At 37.9% G+C, this 16,753-nt stretch overlaps 2 protein-coding genes across 5 annotated transcripts; both read right to left on the bottom strand.

Moving 5' to 3' along the window:
- Positions 1–1,452: 1,452 nt before the first annotated feature.
- Positions 1,453–6,890, bottom strand: LOC117747835. Of its 4 annotated transcripts, XM_034557325.1 has the most exons (13): positions 6,774–6,882; positions 6,538–6,609; positions 6,398–6,433; positions 5,960–6,235; positions 4,134–4,430; positions 3,441–3,704; positions 2,969–3,232; positions 2,747–2,857; positions 2,609–2,624; positions 2,424–2,512; positions 2,221–2,271; positions 1,960–2,019; positions 1,453–1,617 (listed from the first exon to the last, which is right to left on the bottom strand). In XM_034557325.1, exons 2-13 carry the CDS (start codon positions 6,578–6,580, stop codon positions 1,610–1,612), a joined length of 1,515 nt encoding a protein of 504 aa, XP_034413216.1. In that variant the 5' UTR covers positions 6,581–6,609; positions 6,774–6,882; the 3' UTR covers positions 1,453–1,609. The 4 variants fall into 4 exon arrangements, 2 of the variants coding, with proteins under 2 accessions (XP_034413216.1, XP_034413217.1); XM_034557326.1 differs by lacking the exon at positions 6,774–6,882 and having other exon boundaries at positions 5,960–6,233; positions 6,538–6,615; XR_004611487.1 differs by lacking the exons at positions 1,453–1,617; positions 1,960–2,019 and having other exon boundaries at positions 2,243–2,271; positions 2,609–2,644; positions 6,774–6,890.
- A 1,130-nt stretch (positions 6,891–8,020) lies between these two features.
- Positions 8,021–13,564, bottom strand: LOC117747840 (Fc receptor-like protein 4; the record flags this gene model as incomplete). Its single annotated transcript, XM_034557332.1, has 11 exons — positions 8,021–8,764; positions 9,108–9,167; positions 9,369–9,419; positions 9,572–9,660; positions 9,757–9,772; positions 9,895–10,005; positions 10,117–10,380; positions 11,961–12,224; positions 12,605–12,901; positions 13,068–13,328; positions 13,444–13,564. Coding segments are annotated over 11 exons (1,542 nt in total), but the record flags the coding sequence as incomplete, so codon positions are not given.
- Positions 13,565–16,753: the final 3,189 nt, after the last annotated feature.

Below are 16,753 nucleotides of genomic sequence, written 5' to 3'. Positions count from 1 at the left end.
TCGCGAGATCTTTTGATTGATATTTGGTCATTCATAACTTTGGTGTTTGGAGCATACAAACAGCTTACACATTCTTGTATTCTTCTTAACTTGTAAAACATCATTATATTCCTTCATGATTAGTCCATTGTTTCACACAAGCCTGAGACTAGCCCGACTTGGGGGGCTCTCGAGCTTCAACATCGAGCAACAGCTCCAGTAGTTAATACAGGACTCTATATGCAGAGACTTTAGGAATGCTATAAGTATTTTAAAGAGCCACTTTACTAATGTTCAACATTAATCTTCAATATAAGAATCTGGAAATGCTTCCTAGTAATCAGAGATGGCAGTCAGAAACTTGAAGTTTATTGATGTATAAAAAGGTCAAACATAGGAAAACAGATTAAATCTATCCAGATGAAACCAAATTACGTTCAGCACCTGTCAACCCATTGAAAAATAGAAAGGAACTTGAATGTTTTCCAAAAACAGATTAAATGTAGAATCTTTTTCATGAAAAATAAAAGAGAGGATGACTTTATATCCGCATTATCACCAACGTACTGAAGCTCAAAGATTAAACTTGTTCCTGCTTTTTAAACCAGCCTCCATTCAAAGTTGTCTACAAAAAAGTGACTACCAGAAGAGAGAAAACTGTATATACAAAACACTCAATCTTAACATTTGATTTATTATATGTAATAAAGTGAAGACATTTCACCAAGTAAAACTGAATATTAAAGCCATATGATGTATTTTCTTTTAAGCCCCAAGCTATTTTCTAGGTTTCTGCTCGAAATATCATAACCAAACTAAAAAGGGTGTAGCTCTGCAACCACAAAGACTATTTGAATAATGTTGGTGTTATAATAAAGGCAACACATGTGGGCTTCTGTTCAGATGTGTACATATTAGTATATATGTTACTGGTTAAGAGTAAATAAAGATGAAAGACAGCAAAAGTTGAATTTCCAGGTTCGCCTAGAAAAAAAAGCACTTTCAGGATGATTATCTTTTGGAAAGATGCACAGAAACAGCAAAGCACATCATAGATCATAGCACAATATGTGACCAGTCTCGGTGCAAAGTTTGACTTTGAAAAAGTAAAGCAGAACAAAGTTAGAGAGGTTTTAGTACAGATAAATTAGGCGAAATGGGCAATTTGAATTTTCTCATGTACCAAACCTTATATTTCACTTTTATATTACTTATGGTGTTGAATACATCAAAATATAGCAGTCTTTGTTGATTAGAAGAAGAACATTTTTTAAATAAGCAACATTTGTGACTGTAAGTGCTAAATCGATTCATGTTGCTGTGTTTTTTAGCTCATATCTCAGAGATGCTTTGGTGCAGAAGGATTTTGAAAATACATTTAGAATCTGTGTTAAGTCCTCTTGCTCTTTGCTATCTGCCTTTTTCTGATAGCACCGATCTACGGGTTTCTAGTTACGGAAACGTGCTGAGTGGGCTGACTCCTGACAAAATGATGATTATGATATTTTCACAAGTCTTTCAGTTGGTGTTTGAGTTGTGTGGAAGAAGTTCACACAATAATTATAAAAAAAGACCAGGATGTGGTTTTTCATGTTGTCATCCATTCTCTGGTTCTGTCCATAAAGATGTGTTATTGACCTGGAAGAACACAAATGAAAAATAGATTTAAGGTTAATTAAGAGTTACAGGTGCATTTTGACATTTTACTCATGTCGCTGAATATTGTGTAATACAGTTATCTATTGTGTCGCCAACTAATATTTGTGAGACATTAATAATCAGATTTATGTGATATTTATTGGATTAAACATGTCTGTAAAGCAACATGCTGCATGTGAAACAGACAAACTCAAACACATCCAAACTGTTTAAAAGCTCTTATTTACAGTCATTGTTGTATGTGAATTGGTGTCTCCAGCTGGTCGTAATAAAGAAATACACTCAAAGTCGTAGTACAAAGTCTGTTGTACTCGTCTGTACCTGCAGCTGTTCCCATCGTCACATTGGAGTAAACGCTCTCCTCTGGTTCATTATTGTTCCCTGTTAGAAGGATCAGATGAATGCATGAAAAGACCATTTTATGTCCTTTATTTAAAGACTGCTGGCCGACAAACACATTTAAACTATTGCATTTTATTCTCATTACATACTTTTTTTTTACTTAAGGAATTGTCAGCAGTCATTTCATCTTATTTTAGTATTTCTAACAGCTCTGTGATAAACACACAGTATATACTGTACCATGTCCAGGTTCTTCAGAGCCTCTGATTGTTTCATAGAGACAAGAATCACCTACAGAGCCGTGGAAATCAAGACAAGGTCATATCAGTCATTTTAACCACATTATATGAATTATGTAATATTATTAAACAGATAACCAGAAATAGAAATGTCAGTTTTAAATTAAACTATACAGTAATAAATGAATCAGGATAAAAGCTGACCATGGAGAAGAGAGGCATATGCATTGTTTTGAGTTTCAACCTGGTTGGTCATGTGGTCTGTAGCTGGGCTCTGATTGGTGCTCTGAGACCTGGTGGACCCAGAACAGGAAGTAAATGTATTTAATGAGGAACGTGTAAAGTACTGCTGTTATGTTCAGAAAGAGAGAAGAGAGTTTTGTACCAACCTCACGAGGCGTGAATCTGGAAGAAAAAGACTTTTGCTGTTTTATAATTGTTCTATTGTTACTACACAACATGTTATTATATCTGTGACTGACTTCTTAGATTGTAATCAATCTAATATCAGAAGGAACAGATCTCACCTTTTGACTTTCTGTAGCAATACAGAACCAGCAGCAGCAGAATAATCAGTGAAACTCCACAAACCAGACCAACAACCAACAGCACGGGAACTGGAGAGCTTGTTGTTGCAGCTTCAGAATATACACACAAATACACATAATCATCAATAGATACACAAGTATGTCTGACTTAAACAAATAGTTTAAACCAACTTATAACACTGTTTTTAATCTTATACTCACATTTAACTGACAACCAACTCTTTGGTGACTTCAAACTCCTGAAACCTTGTGATGAATCTCTTCCTTCACATTTATAAAAACCTTCATCTGACTTTGTAACTTCAGAGATAAACAGCTCCCCGCTGGCATCATTTGAGATGAGTTTGCCATTTTTATAGAAATCCACGCTATAAAGAACCTTTTCTGTCCTCAACCTGCAGCTGAGAGTGACAGAATGTCCCTCAGTCACAGGATGGACAGAGCTCACCAGGATGACATCACCGCCTGTGAAGAGAACAAAGAATAGGAAGTTTGGCTCAAAAACATCAGCTGGTTGAACAAGCTGCTGTAAATGATGAGGACACATTTATGAGGACTCTTTGATGAGTAAAATAAGTTTGGTTAATACGAGTCATCTGTAGATGTCAACACTTTATAATAGAATGTTGAAATACTTCAGAAACAAATATCTCTTAAATGAATTAAAACTCACTCTGTACAGTGATGTTGGCTGCATTGCTGAACTGTCCTGTTTCAGACTCACACCAGTACACTCCACTAATCCCATTAGAGTTGATGCTGCATGTAGATCCAGTCATGGTTCCCCAGGAAGAACAATATGCCAGGTGGTCATATTTAATAAACCTTCTCACTCTCCACTCAGTAGAGTTTCCCTCACAGCTCAGTGACAGTGAATCTTTGCTGAAGAACTGCATTCTGGGAGGACTCACTGTGAGAGACGCTGCTGGATGGAAATCTGAAAAACACACGAGGAGACAAACAAAGCACAGAAAAATAAAGTTTTAAAAAAGCTATATGAAAATAATCCTATTTATTATACTTTTAATCTTTTTACTTGTGAATAAAAACATAGGATCAAAAAGAAAAATGAATCAAGAGATGACATATGACATATAACTGAAAGAAAATAAAACCCTTTGAAAACATTTAAAGTATCTAGTTCATAAAAGAAAAGAATGCATTGCGGTACAAGATTGTATTATAGATTTCCAAACTGTGAAGGTGAAAAGGAGGGTCAAGAGTTTCATTAATGTTAAAATGTACTTAAAATGTTCTAGAGACAAGTTTAGAAAACTCAACGTTTGGTGCTGTTTGAGGGAAAATGTCACCACAATAATGACATTTCTTCCTCTGAGCAAGAACATAAAAGTCTGAACTAACCTACCTCCAGACCAGATGAACTGAGGTTCACTATACGAAGAGTAGAACAATGGATCTCCTCTTCCAGCTCTGCACACATATCCTGCTGTGTGCGTCTGTCCATGAACAATGAAGGAGTCCTCTTCAGTCCCAGTGGAGCTACCAGGTAGCAGCTCATAGCTGTAGGACTCCAGTTTGGGAACAACCTGGTACCAGAAGAACCTCCATCCTGCAGATGGATGTTCAACCCTGCAGGTCAGAGTCACTGAGTCTCCAGGACTCGGCCACAATGGAGACACAGTGAGGACCGGCTTGGGTTTATCTGTTGGGAAGACATGTTATGAGTCGTGAGTGGGTTACATGCACCGCTTGTAACCTACATTATGTTCCTGTCTCCAAATGTGTAAAACAGGTGTGAATGTACACATTTAATCACTTCTGAATCTGTGAATTTTATTAACGTAAAATAAACTGAAGGAAATCAAGAGAACTCATGTTTATGTTTCACTTATTAACCACTGAAGTTGTTGGTTAAATGAACATAACATGGATTCTCCTTCAAACGAGGAGGGATAGTGAATCACTTTAAATACATTAACAATGTTACAAGGTATCAGTGATTTATGTTTTTAATATAAATATAATTTAACATTAAGTTGGAGACAGAAGAAGATGTCAAAGTCACTCTTCCTGTAATAAATGACAGGTTCACTAAGTAATGAGTACATTTCCCCTGAAGGAGGCGCCACACTCACCTGCCCTGTTAGATACATTAATGCCACTAATTTTTCAAAAGGGATAGCATATTGCACTTATTCTGTAAATGTATTTATGTAAACAGCTGTAGCAAATAACTCTAAAAGGTAATTAACCTGAAAGTAAGTGTCATAATACGTGGTTAATTAAAATAATTGAGTAAAAATAAGGTAGGCAGTAACTCGTTAAAGTTATGTAAATAAACCATCCTACACTATATCGCAGGCCCACAATGGGTTAAATTCAGTTGGTGCCCTGAGGTAGCGCTATCTGGTTTGATTGGATAAGCCAGGTGTCACTCCGCCGATCTGTGAGTTTGATTGGCTGGTTCCTGCTCGGCTGAGGCAGCGACGCACCGGAGCTACGTTTGTTTGGGTGTACGTGAGTGTGTGTGTGTGTGTGTGTGTGTGTGTGTGTGTGTGCCCAATTCTAATGTTACATATCAGCCAATTAGAATGTATTACTATTAGGGTTAATTATTAGTCAAAAATGTATTCAGGATTAGTATTTAAAGTCCTGTTTGTAAGTCTGTTTTGTGTTGTTATTGTCCCCCAAAAGGGTAAATATAATTTAGTCATTAAACTCATTGCTTTTTAACAGAAAGCTGTTTTCTGGGGTCAGTCTTTTAAACTATAGTATAGTATAATTAAATAACCCCATTGCTAAATTAGAGGGGTTCTTTATTATTAGGAAGGTAATATAACTTCCACCAAATACAGGTACGCCTTCGTGGTAGCTACCTTTTTAACAAACAAACCCAAACACCGCCTGATTCCTGTTTAAATATGTTTTATGTAGATCTACTGAGAGAGTGTGGGTGCTACACAGCTGAAGCCCGTCCATCTTTCTTTGTTTTTATTTTAACGATCAAGATTATGTGATAATTGGTCCTTTACTCAAAGTTTAGGATTACATGGTTAAACAGCATCAGTGGTCAACCTTTAAGGTTTATAAATCTTACACTAGTTAACATTCACACAGTATCACTACATTATATTATATTAGCACTTTAAAGGATGTTATATAAACTCGGCTCATAAATAATAAGTACCTTTAGTGAATTTGGTCATGATGGAAAAAACTCTGTTCACTTACCTGATACAGTTATAGAGATTGTATTACTTTCTATTCTTATCAGTGAGACGATCTTGCAAGTTGCAACACATTGGTATTCACCACTGTATTCTGGAGTTAGAGATATAGATATCTTATTTAAAGTGTTGGAGAGAAACTTATGACCATTCCTAATGATTGAACAATCCCAGAGTTTGGGATTGTTGAAAGGTTCTCCCATCCTCACGTCACATGTGAAGGTAACAGACTCTCCAGTAAAGAAAGTGGACCTGTTTGGATCAATGGACAGCGAAGTCTCTAGAAACAAAAACAAAATGAGTGAAATGCGTTTTTTTTTATAGTATTCATCATGAATTAACTAAACAGAACACATTAATATAATGTGTTAAAGAGTGGCAATAGGTGAAGAATTGTCATGAGTGAATATATTTAAAAAAAGAAAGGAAGTTGTATAAAAACCTTGAGCGTGTCCACAGTAGAGGAGAATATTCATCACTGAAATAAAGTTAGAAACATCGTCATCAAATTGAAACTATTAACATCAGGCATGTAAAAGGTTTTCTCTATAAAACTATGATTAAAACATAGAAAGTACTCACAGAAAAGCCCCGGCACACAAACTAAAGTGAGTCCCATCCTCATGTCCTCACTGACTCTCTGACACTCTGCTTCTGAGGAAAGATTTTGTAACTCTTAGACTTTGAGCAAAGTTTTCTTCAGTTAAACTTCCTTCCCTTTTCCATAAAGCTCACTCAACTAGAGAGTAGATATCTAAAAAGTTACACATTAGATTTAGTGGTGGAATCGTGTTGTCTGAAGGAAAACACACACTTACTCTAGATAGCAGAGAAAGGTGGAGAAAGCCACTGATGCAGTTTATTTATTTTAAAATGATTTGGCTAAACCTTTTTGCACATCTTCCTCTCAGAATAAAAGCTGGCAATCATCCAACTATGGTGTATATACAAGATGTGAAAACAAGTTCAGACCGGAGCAGTTGATGAGTCATTCTCAGTCATTATTCTGTTAATTCATCGTCTCATAGTGTGGCTCACATCATCTTTGCCCTTTTTTAGCTCTTCCTCCATTTCCTTTGACATGTCAATCTTTTTTAATGAAACCCAGAACATCACAGGTGTGTCCCTTTTCCTGTCATGTGAGAGAGGGTCACGTTCGTATGGTTTCTAATGTCACTATTGCACGTACCAGTTGAAAGCCTTTCCCTCTTTTTTATCACAGCTCCGATGTTGTTATCACAGCATCAGCGGCCATCGCTGGCCTTTTCCATGATAGCCTGACCATACACCTGCTATGTCTCTTTAGTAGTAATGTCAGCCTTACTATACATATGCTATGCCTCTTTAGTAGTAATGTCAGCCTTACTATACACCTGCTTGTGTCTGTAGCTAATTACACATCAAAGCTGACTAGGATGACATGTGGTGTTCCCCAAGGTTCACTACTGGGGCCTCATCTGTTCAACATCTACATTATTCCACTGGCTCAGATTATGAAAAACAACAACGTGTGTTATCATAATTATGCAGACGACACAAATCCACATAACTATATCACCAGGGGATTATAATCCCATACAAGGGCTAGCTAAATGCATTGAAGAAATCAACAACTGGATGTTCCAGAATTTTCATCAATTAAATAAAGATAAAACAGAAGTAATTGTTTTTGGTCCCAAGGACGAACGACTGAAAGTCAGCGCTCAGCTCCAATCACTGATGTTGAAAACCACAAACCAAGCCCGAAATCTAGGTGTAGTTATGGAAATCTAATTATTTTATTTTTTTGCTAGAGAAATGGCAGTCAGAAACACTGCTGGCAGCTTTTTGCTGGAAGTTTATTGATGCATCAAAAGGTCAAACATAAGAAAACAAACTAAATACATCCAGGTGAAACCAAAGTACACACAGGAGCTGTCAAACCATCCATCCATCCATTTTCAATACCGCTTATCCTCATTAGGGTCGCAGGGGCGCTGGAGCCTATCCCAGCTGACATAGGGCGAAGGCAGGGGACACCCTGGACAGGCCGCCAGTCCATCGAGGGCGAGCTGTCAAACCATTTTTTTAAAATATTGGACAAATGCAAACTCCAAAAACAGATTCAATGTTAGAAATGTGGAAGCTCTATCCTCAAAAATGAAAGAGAGGATGACTTTATATCCGCATTATCATCCATTCAAAGTTGTGTACAACAAAGTGAATTGTGGTGGCTGGGTGTGGTTAGGCTCAGCTGCAGAGGGGAGTGGGGGAGTACGCTCAGGGAACGGTACCAGGTGGAGGCCTAATTGGCCTCACCTGGGTCTAATGATGATTGCTCATTATAAGTGTGCAGATGGACAAAGGTGAGGGGTTTTGGGATTCGGCAGAACGCCGGACCGACGCTGCTGTCCACGGGAGCAGATCAGCGGCAAGCACGACGGAGACCGCATCCGCCTGGAATTAATAAAAACAATTAACTAGCTCCTGTCTCTAGTGTCTCTGTGCTAGGGAGATACCACCCGCGGTAACACGTGTGTGTTACATTAATGTACCAGAAGAGAGAAGAAAACTGTATTTACAAAACACTCAATCCTAACATTTGATTTATATGTAATAAAGTGAAGACATTTCACCAAGTAACAATATTAATATATTAAAGCCATATGATGTATTTTATTTAAATGATGTGCTAATAGGTTAACTGTACAAAATACTGTCTTATTGAAGGAAAGAAGTTGTTCACACAATAATTATAAAAAAGACCAGGATGTGTTTTTTCATGTTGTCATCCATTCTCTGGTTCTGTCCATAAAGATGTGTTATTGACCTGGAAGAACGCAAATGAAAAATAGATTTAAGGTTGTTTAAGAGTTACAGGAACATTTTGACATTTTACTCATGTCTCTGAATATTGTTTTAATACAGTTATCTATTGTGTCGCCAACTAATATTTGTGAGACATTAATAATCAGATTTATGTGATATTTATTGGATTAAACATGTCTGTAAAGCAACATGCTGCATGTGAAACAGACAAACTCAAACACATCCAAACTGTTTAAAAGCTCTTATTTACAGTCATTGTTGTATGTGAATTGGTGTCTCCAGGTGGTCGTAATATAGAAATACACTCAAAGTCGTAGTACAAAGTCTGTTGTACTCGTCTGTACCTGCAGCTGTTCCCATCGTCACATTGGAGTAAACGCTCTCCTCTGGTTCATTATTGTTCCCTGTTAGAAGGATCAGATGAATGCATGAAAAGACCATTTTATGTCCTTTATTTAAAGACTGCTGGCCGACAAACACATTTAAACTATTGCATTTTATTTTCATTACATACTTTTTTTTTACTTAAGGAATTGTCAGCAGTCATTTCATCTTATTTTAGTATTTCTAACAGCTCTGTGATAAACACACAGTATATACTGTACCATGTCCAGGTTCTTCAGAGCCTCTGATTGTTTCATAGAGACAAGAATCACCTACAGAGCCGTGGAAATCAAGACAAGGTCATATCAGTCATTTTAACCACATTATATGAATTATGTAATATTATTAAACAGATAAATAGAAATAGAAATGTCAGGTTTAAATGTAATTATACATTATGAAATTAATCAGGATAGAAGCTGACCATGGAGAAGAGAGGCATATTCTCTTTCTTGAGTTTCAACCTGGTTGGTCACGTGGTCTGTAGCTGGGCTCTGATTGGTGCTCTGAGACCTGGTGGACCCAGAACAGGAAGTAAATGTATTTAATGAGGAACGTGTAAAGTACTGCTGTTATGTTCAGAAAGAGAGAAGAGAGTTTTGTACCAACCTCACGAGGCGTGAATCTGGAAGAAAAAGACTTTTGCTGTTTTAGAATTGTTCTATTGTTACTACACAACATGTTATTATATCTGTGACTGACTTCTTAGATTGTAATCAATCTAATATCAGAAGGAACAGATCTCACCTTTTGACTTTCTGTAGCAATACAGAACCAGCAGCAGCAGAATAATCAGTGAAACTCCACAAACCAGACCAACAACCAACAGCACGGGAACTGGAGAGCTTGTTGTTGCAGCTTCAGAATATACACACAAATACACATAATCATCAATAGATACACAAGTATGTCTGACTTAAACAAATAGTTTAAACCAACTTATAACAGCGTTTTTAATCTTATACTCACATTTAACTGACAACCAACTCTCTGGTGACGTCAAACTCCTGAAACCTTGTGGTGAATCTCTTCCTTCACATTTATAAAAACCTTCATCTGACTTTGTAACTTCAGAGATAAACAGCTCCCCGCTGGCATCATTTGAGATGAGTTTTTCATTTTTATAGAAATCCACGTTATAAAGAACCTTTTCTGTCCTCAACCTGCAGCTGAGAGTGACAGAATGTCCCTCAGTCACAGGATGGACAGAGCTCACCAGGATGACATCACCGCCTGTGAAGAGAACAAAGAATAGGTATTATTATAGATATTAGGTTATTCTTGAGGCATTTTTTCACAAAAATTGCGAAGATTTGCATACCAGACTAAAACGAGTGTACCTCCTCAACCATAAGAGCTATTTGACGACGTGATTGTTTGACCTGAGTAAAGACAAAGAGCGGTGACGTTTCCCGGATCCCAGCCGAGGGTCGGCGGCTGTTTGGCGGTTGACAACGAGAGGTGCCTCATAACGAACAGGTGAGCAGACGACCTTGAGTTAGACTGTCTGTGATTGGATAAACTAAATTGAGTTGTCAACAGCAGAATAAGCCTCCGTCCGTAGTTTAGAAATAGGTTGTCCCTGATCACACGTAAAGTAATAGCACATATTTCCACTGGGCTTTTCAGAGGGAAAGAGAATAAGTGTCCACTGGTAGGGATTTAGGTAAAAGAATAAAGAGTTTAAATAGGACTAAGGGACGCTCGTGAGAGATACCAACGTCGACTCTTAGACGATAGAAATACAAGTTGAAGTTCGCGGGAAGACGTTGATACCTCTTGTAACTGACCGGTGGCTCAGACGCGGTCAGTTTAGTTTATTACCGCGGAAGGCGAGGAGGGACACAGGGAAAGTTTTATTGTTTTCAATGCACTGTGCGGGTGGGTTTTGTAGATCTTGGTGAGTTTAACGAGACCTGAAAACCGAGCGTATCAGGACACAAAAGTGTGCTGAGAATTCCTCGGAAGAAGTTTTTCGACCAGACTACATCTCTGTGGGGCATTAAAAGGGAAATAAAAGGGGAAATCATAGTCTATGGTACAATGGGTTAAGGAGAAATTAAACAATATTTGTGAATTGGTGTTATAAACCCCAGTGATCGACCGCTGTATCCCTCTGGTACAGTAGAAGCTTCTCTGCACTCAAAATAAGAAATAGCGCCTCTAGAGGTACGAACACTCATACCCCAGTGGGCAGAGAGGGTACTGCACGGACTTAAACCTTTGACACCATCGTGTGGCCAAAATTAGGTATTACAACGACAAGATTAGTATACACTTGTTCCTCACAACAGGCTGACACACACTTTAGCAACCAAACTGACGCTGACATACACCATCAAAACAGCACAGATAGGGAATAATAATAATACTAGTAATGAATAGGTGGTGAAAGTAAGAATAAGAATAAAATACTGATAAGGAAGAATAAACGATGTTTAAGCAAAATTCAAACTCATACACCATCAAAACAGTAACTGAAGGCACAATAATAATCATACATCTTATTGGGCTTTGGTTGTTGAGTTGCGTGTATGGAGCATGTACAAATGGTTTACTTATTCTTGTAGACCAGGCTCTGATGCTTAATATGGTACATGGAGTTATTATATTTGTTATTTATTCTTAAAATACACATGCACACATGTACAGATGCACATATCTGTCTGTCCTTAGAAGGGGACTCTCAGGCTTATTAAACTCATTATGAAAATAAGTTTGGTTAATACGAGTCATCTATAGATGTCAACACTTTATAATAGAATGTTGAAATACTTCATAAACAAATATCTCTTAAATGAATTAAAACTCACTCTGTACAGTGATGTTGGCTGCATTGCTGAACTGTCCTGTTTCAGACTCACACCAGTACACTCCACTAATCCCATTAGAGTTGATGCTGCATGTAGATCCAGTCATGGTTCCCCAGGAAGAACAATATGCCAGGTGGTTATATTTAATAAACCTTCTCACTCTCCACTCAGTAGAGTTTCCCTCACAGCTCAGTGACAGTGAATCTTTGCTGAAGAACTGCATTCTGGGAGGACTCACTGTGAGAGACGCTGCTGGATGGAAATCTGAAAAACACACGAGGAGACAAACAAAGCACAGAAAAATAAAGATATAAAAAAGCTATATGAAAATAATCCTATTTATTATACTTTTAATCTTTTTACTTGTTGGTGAATAAAAACATAGGATTAAAAAGAAAAATAACATTTAAAGTATCTAGTTCATAAAAGAAAAGAATGCATTGCGGTACAAGATTGTATTATAGATTTCCAAACTGTGAAGGTGAAAAGGAGGGTCAAGAGTTTCATTAATGTTAAAATGTACTTAAAATGTTCTGGAGACAAGTTTAGAAAACTCAACGTTTGATGCTGTTTGAGGGAAAATGTCACCACAATAATGACATTTCTTCCTCTGAGCAAGAACATAAAAGTCTGAACTAACCTACCTCCAGACCAGATGAACTGAGGTTCACTATACGAAGAGTAGAACACTGGATCTCCTCTTCCAGCTCTGCACACATATCCTGCTGTGTGCGTCTGTCCATGAACAATGAAGGAGTCCTCTTCAGTCCCAGTGGAGCTACCAGGTAGCAGCTCATAGCTGTAGGACTCCAGTTTGGGAACAACCTGGTACCAGAAGAACCTCCATCCTGCAGATGGATGTTCAACCCTGCAGGTCAGAGTCACTGAGTCTCCAGGACTCGGCCACAATGGAGACACAGTGAGGACCGGCTTGGGTTTATCTCTTGGGAAGACATGTTATGATGAGTCGTGAGTGGGTTACATGCACCGCTTGTAACCTACATCATGTGTAATACAGGTGTGAAGGTACAGTGTCTTTAAATATATTAACAAAACTAACACGGCAAATATTCTGTTTACATTCAGCAAAATGAAACAAAGACTCACTGGGAGATATTCTTAATGTGAAAGTATCACTCCACTCTGATGAAGAGGTTTCATGGTTCAGTCTGCCCCTACACCAGTAGTCTCCACTGTGTGATGGTCTGATCATGGGGCCACTTGGGTTTCGAGGTGAACTGGATGTTTCCCATCGATACTCCCACTCAGCTTCTCCTCCGTCCTTTATGTCACAGGTGAGAGTGATGGTCTCTCCGGAGTAAATCACAGGCCAGTCGGGCTGCAGAGTCACAACAGCTCTGTGAGTGACTGTTCACAAATAGAAAAGTTAGAAAAGTGTGTTAGTCTTAATCCTTATTCGCAAATACTCTGTATTATGTATACATTCTGTGTTTTATACCAACTAGCCAGGTTAGTTCTTTACCGGCTGGTGTGCTGTACTCTGTGTAGTAAACTGGGTCTCCACTTCCTCCTCTGCACCAGTAGACTCCTTCTCCTCCTCCTTCTCGTCCTCGTCCTCCTCCTCCTCCTCCTCCTCCTCCTTCTCCTCCTTCTCCTCCTCCTCCTCTTCCTCCTCCTTCTCCTCCTCCTTCTCCTCCTCCTCCTCCTCCTCCTTGTGAGACACCGATTCGTCCGTTTGTGAGGAGAACATCATCTCGTGTGATCAGGGGTTCAGAGGTTTTCTTGCCTCTGTACCAGAAGTATTTCCAACCAGATGAAGATGGTGATGATGAACTCACAGAGCAGGTCAGGGACACACTGCCCCCTACAGGAGAACCTTTGCTCAGTCGGGCCTTTGGTCGCTCTGTTTTCACGGAGAACCAAAACATAACAGTGGTTGTTATTGTGCTTGTGAATTATTATAGTTTCATAAATAATGAAAAGAAATAATATTATACAATATTCTAGGGGGTGCGACAATTCATTGATAAAACAATGCAGAACTCATGTTTATGTTTCACTTATTAACCATTGAAGTTGTTCCTTCAACTGAGGAGGAAGCAGTTATCTTTGTTTTAATGAATCACTTTAAATATATTAACAATGTTACAAGGTATCAGTGATTTATGTTTTTTAATGTAAATATAATTTAACATTAAGTTGGAGACAGAAGAAGATGTCAAAGTCACTCTTCCTGTAACAAATGACATGTTCACTAAGTAATGAGCACATTTCCCCTGAAGGAGGCGCCACACTCACCTGCTCTATTTGATACATTCATGTTATCACTAATTAATCACAGACTAATTTATCAAAATGGATCAAATGTTTAATGGTTTGTCTTATTATGTAAATGTATTTATGTAAACAGCTGAAGCCCGTCCATCTTTCTTCGTTTATATTTTAATGACAATATGATGTAATAATATCTCCTTTACTCAAAGCTCAGGATTACACGGTTAAACAGCATTAATATACATAATATACATTATATTATATTAGCACTTTGCAGATTTATTATATCAACTCGGCTCATAAATAAATAAGTACTTTTAGTGAACTCGGTCACTTACCTGTTACAGTTATAGAGATTGTATTACTTTCTATGATAACAGCTGGTGAGCTCTTGTGAGCCGCGATACACTGATATCCACCACTGTGGCGTGAAGTTAGAGATTGTGATTTAAGTCTCTTCTTCGGGCTGTTGGGGGGAGATCTTTTTCCATCCAGGCTGATGGAGTAATACCAGTCAGGGTTTTCTCCTCTCCCCAGGTCACATACGAAGGTCACATACTCTCCAGTAAAGAAAGTGGACCTGTTCGGGTCAACGGACAGCCAAATATCTAGAAACAAATGCAAAGAGTGAAATGTGTTTTCTTTTTTTTAATGCATCATAAATTAACTAAACAGGACACTTACATATAATGTGTAAAAAGAGTGGCAATAAGTGGAGAATTGTCTTGAGTGAAGATTTAATAAGAAAGGAAGTTGTATAAAAACCTCGAGCGTGTCCACAGTCGAGGAGAATATTCATCACTAAAATAAAGTTAGAAACGTCATCATCAAATTGAAACTATTACCATCAGGCATTTAAAAGGTTTTCTCTATAAAACTATAACTTAAATGGAGACAGTACTCACAGAAAAGCCCCAGCACACAACACAAAGTGAGTCCCATCCTCACTCCGCTCTGCTTCTGAGAAGCTTTTGTAGCTTTTACACTTTGAGCAAAGTTTGAAACTGCAGCATTGGATTGGACGTTTTCTCCACCTTCTTCTTCAGTTAAACTTCCTCCCCTTTTCCATAAAGCTCACACAACCAAACTGGTTTGACCACAGCACACTATTCTAAGAAAAAAGAGGTGAATAAAGCATCCCATAAACACACCTACTATTTAATCTCTGCATGTAATATTGTGATGTGTGCTGTGTGCATATCTTTGAAAGCATGCGTCTCTAACACTCTCCAGAGTAAATGCGATACGAAGGAAATGTGGTCAAGACTTAGCGGTGGACTTGTGTTGTCTGAAAACACACACTTCCTCTGGTATCCGGTTGATACCAGAGGAAGTAGAAGAAAGCTGCTCAACGATGCCGTTTTTACATTTTTTATTATTTGGATCCACTCTTTTGGCACATCTTCCCTTCACAATAAAAGCTGGCAATCATCCAACTGTGGTGTATAGGAAAGGTGTCTCAAATCACTCAGTTGGTAACGCACTCTCTTCTCAATGTGAACTTCATGTTTCCTGTTACATTTACTATATTTCACCACTTATTGAAGGCCGATCCAGTCTCTGAGCACCAATCCGGGCTCTGCTCCACTTAATAAATAATAAACAGCCTCCTCTTATTCTAGATGTACAATTAAACAATAAAGAACGTATGTGTACGATACTGTATGAATATGAAATGCATGCTTATACATGCAGTAATGTATCAACCTGGGGTGGGGGTCGCGAGATGGTTCTGGAGAAGAAAGAAATATTGTAAATATAATAACAAATTTACATTTACACTGGAATAGTTGACATGACATCGCCTGTACCAGTCTTATCATTTGCGTGTCAGTTTCTGACGAGGGATTTCCGTCGGGGGAAGAAGGAAAAAAATAATAATTCTGAACGCTTCACTAATCCAGAGTACCTGGAGCACATTGGACAACATGTATCACACATATATATTAATACTGTAAATGTCTGATGTTAATTTACATTAACTTTCTGCGCCATCAAACAACAAAAAGTGTGACCAGTCAACTTAAAGTTGTTCTGTAAAAGAGAAAAAAAAGAGGAGGTTGAAATGTACAAAAGCCTGCGTGTGACATTTCATTTTGCAGCCAGGATCTTGGTGAATATCGTGGTTTGTATTTAAGTCTTTAATTTTTATACAACAAGCAAAACACTCTTAATCGTTTTTAAGCGTCGCGGTTTGCTCCTCATCCGTTTCACATATTCACATCGAGCAACAGCTGCAGTGGTGAATACAGGACTCTATATGCAGAGACTTTAAGGATGCAGTAATATCATATTTACATAGCTGTGATCTATTCCTGTTTAATTAGATTAAATCATGACCAGGTCAAATACTTTATAAGGGAAATATACAACTGGGAGACAACATGTGGAAGGTACTAAGCTTTAAGATTCTTAACTGTAGTTTAGTAAGTATTTTAAAGGGCCATTTTAATTGTTAAAAACATGAATCTTATGAATAGAATGTGTGGAAATGTGTTCCTAGTAATCTTATCGAATAATATTTTTTTTGCTAAAGAAATGGCAGTCAGAAACACTGC

The sequence above is a fragment of the Cyclopterus lumpus genome, chromosome 18 (genome assembly GCF_009769545.1).
Source record: "Cyclopterus lumpus isolate fCycLum1 chromosome 18, fCycLum1.pri, whole genome shotgun sequence".
NCBI classification, from domain to species: Eukaryota; Metazoa; Chordata; class Actinopteri; order Perciformes; family Cyclopteridae; genus Cyclopterus; species Cyclopterus lumpus.
Note: the sequence above shows the minus strand (reverse complement) of the source record. Positions and strands in the feature narration are given on the sequence as shown.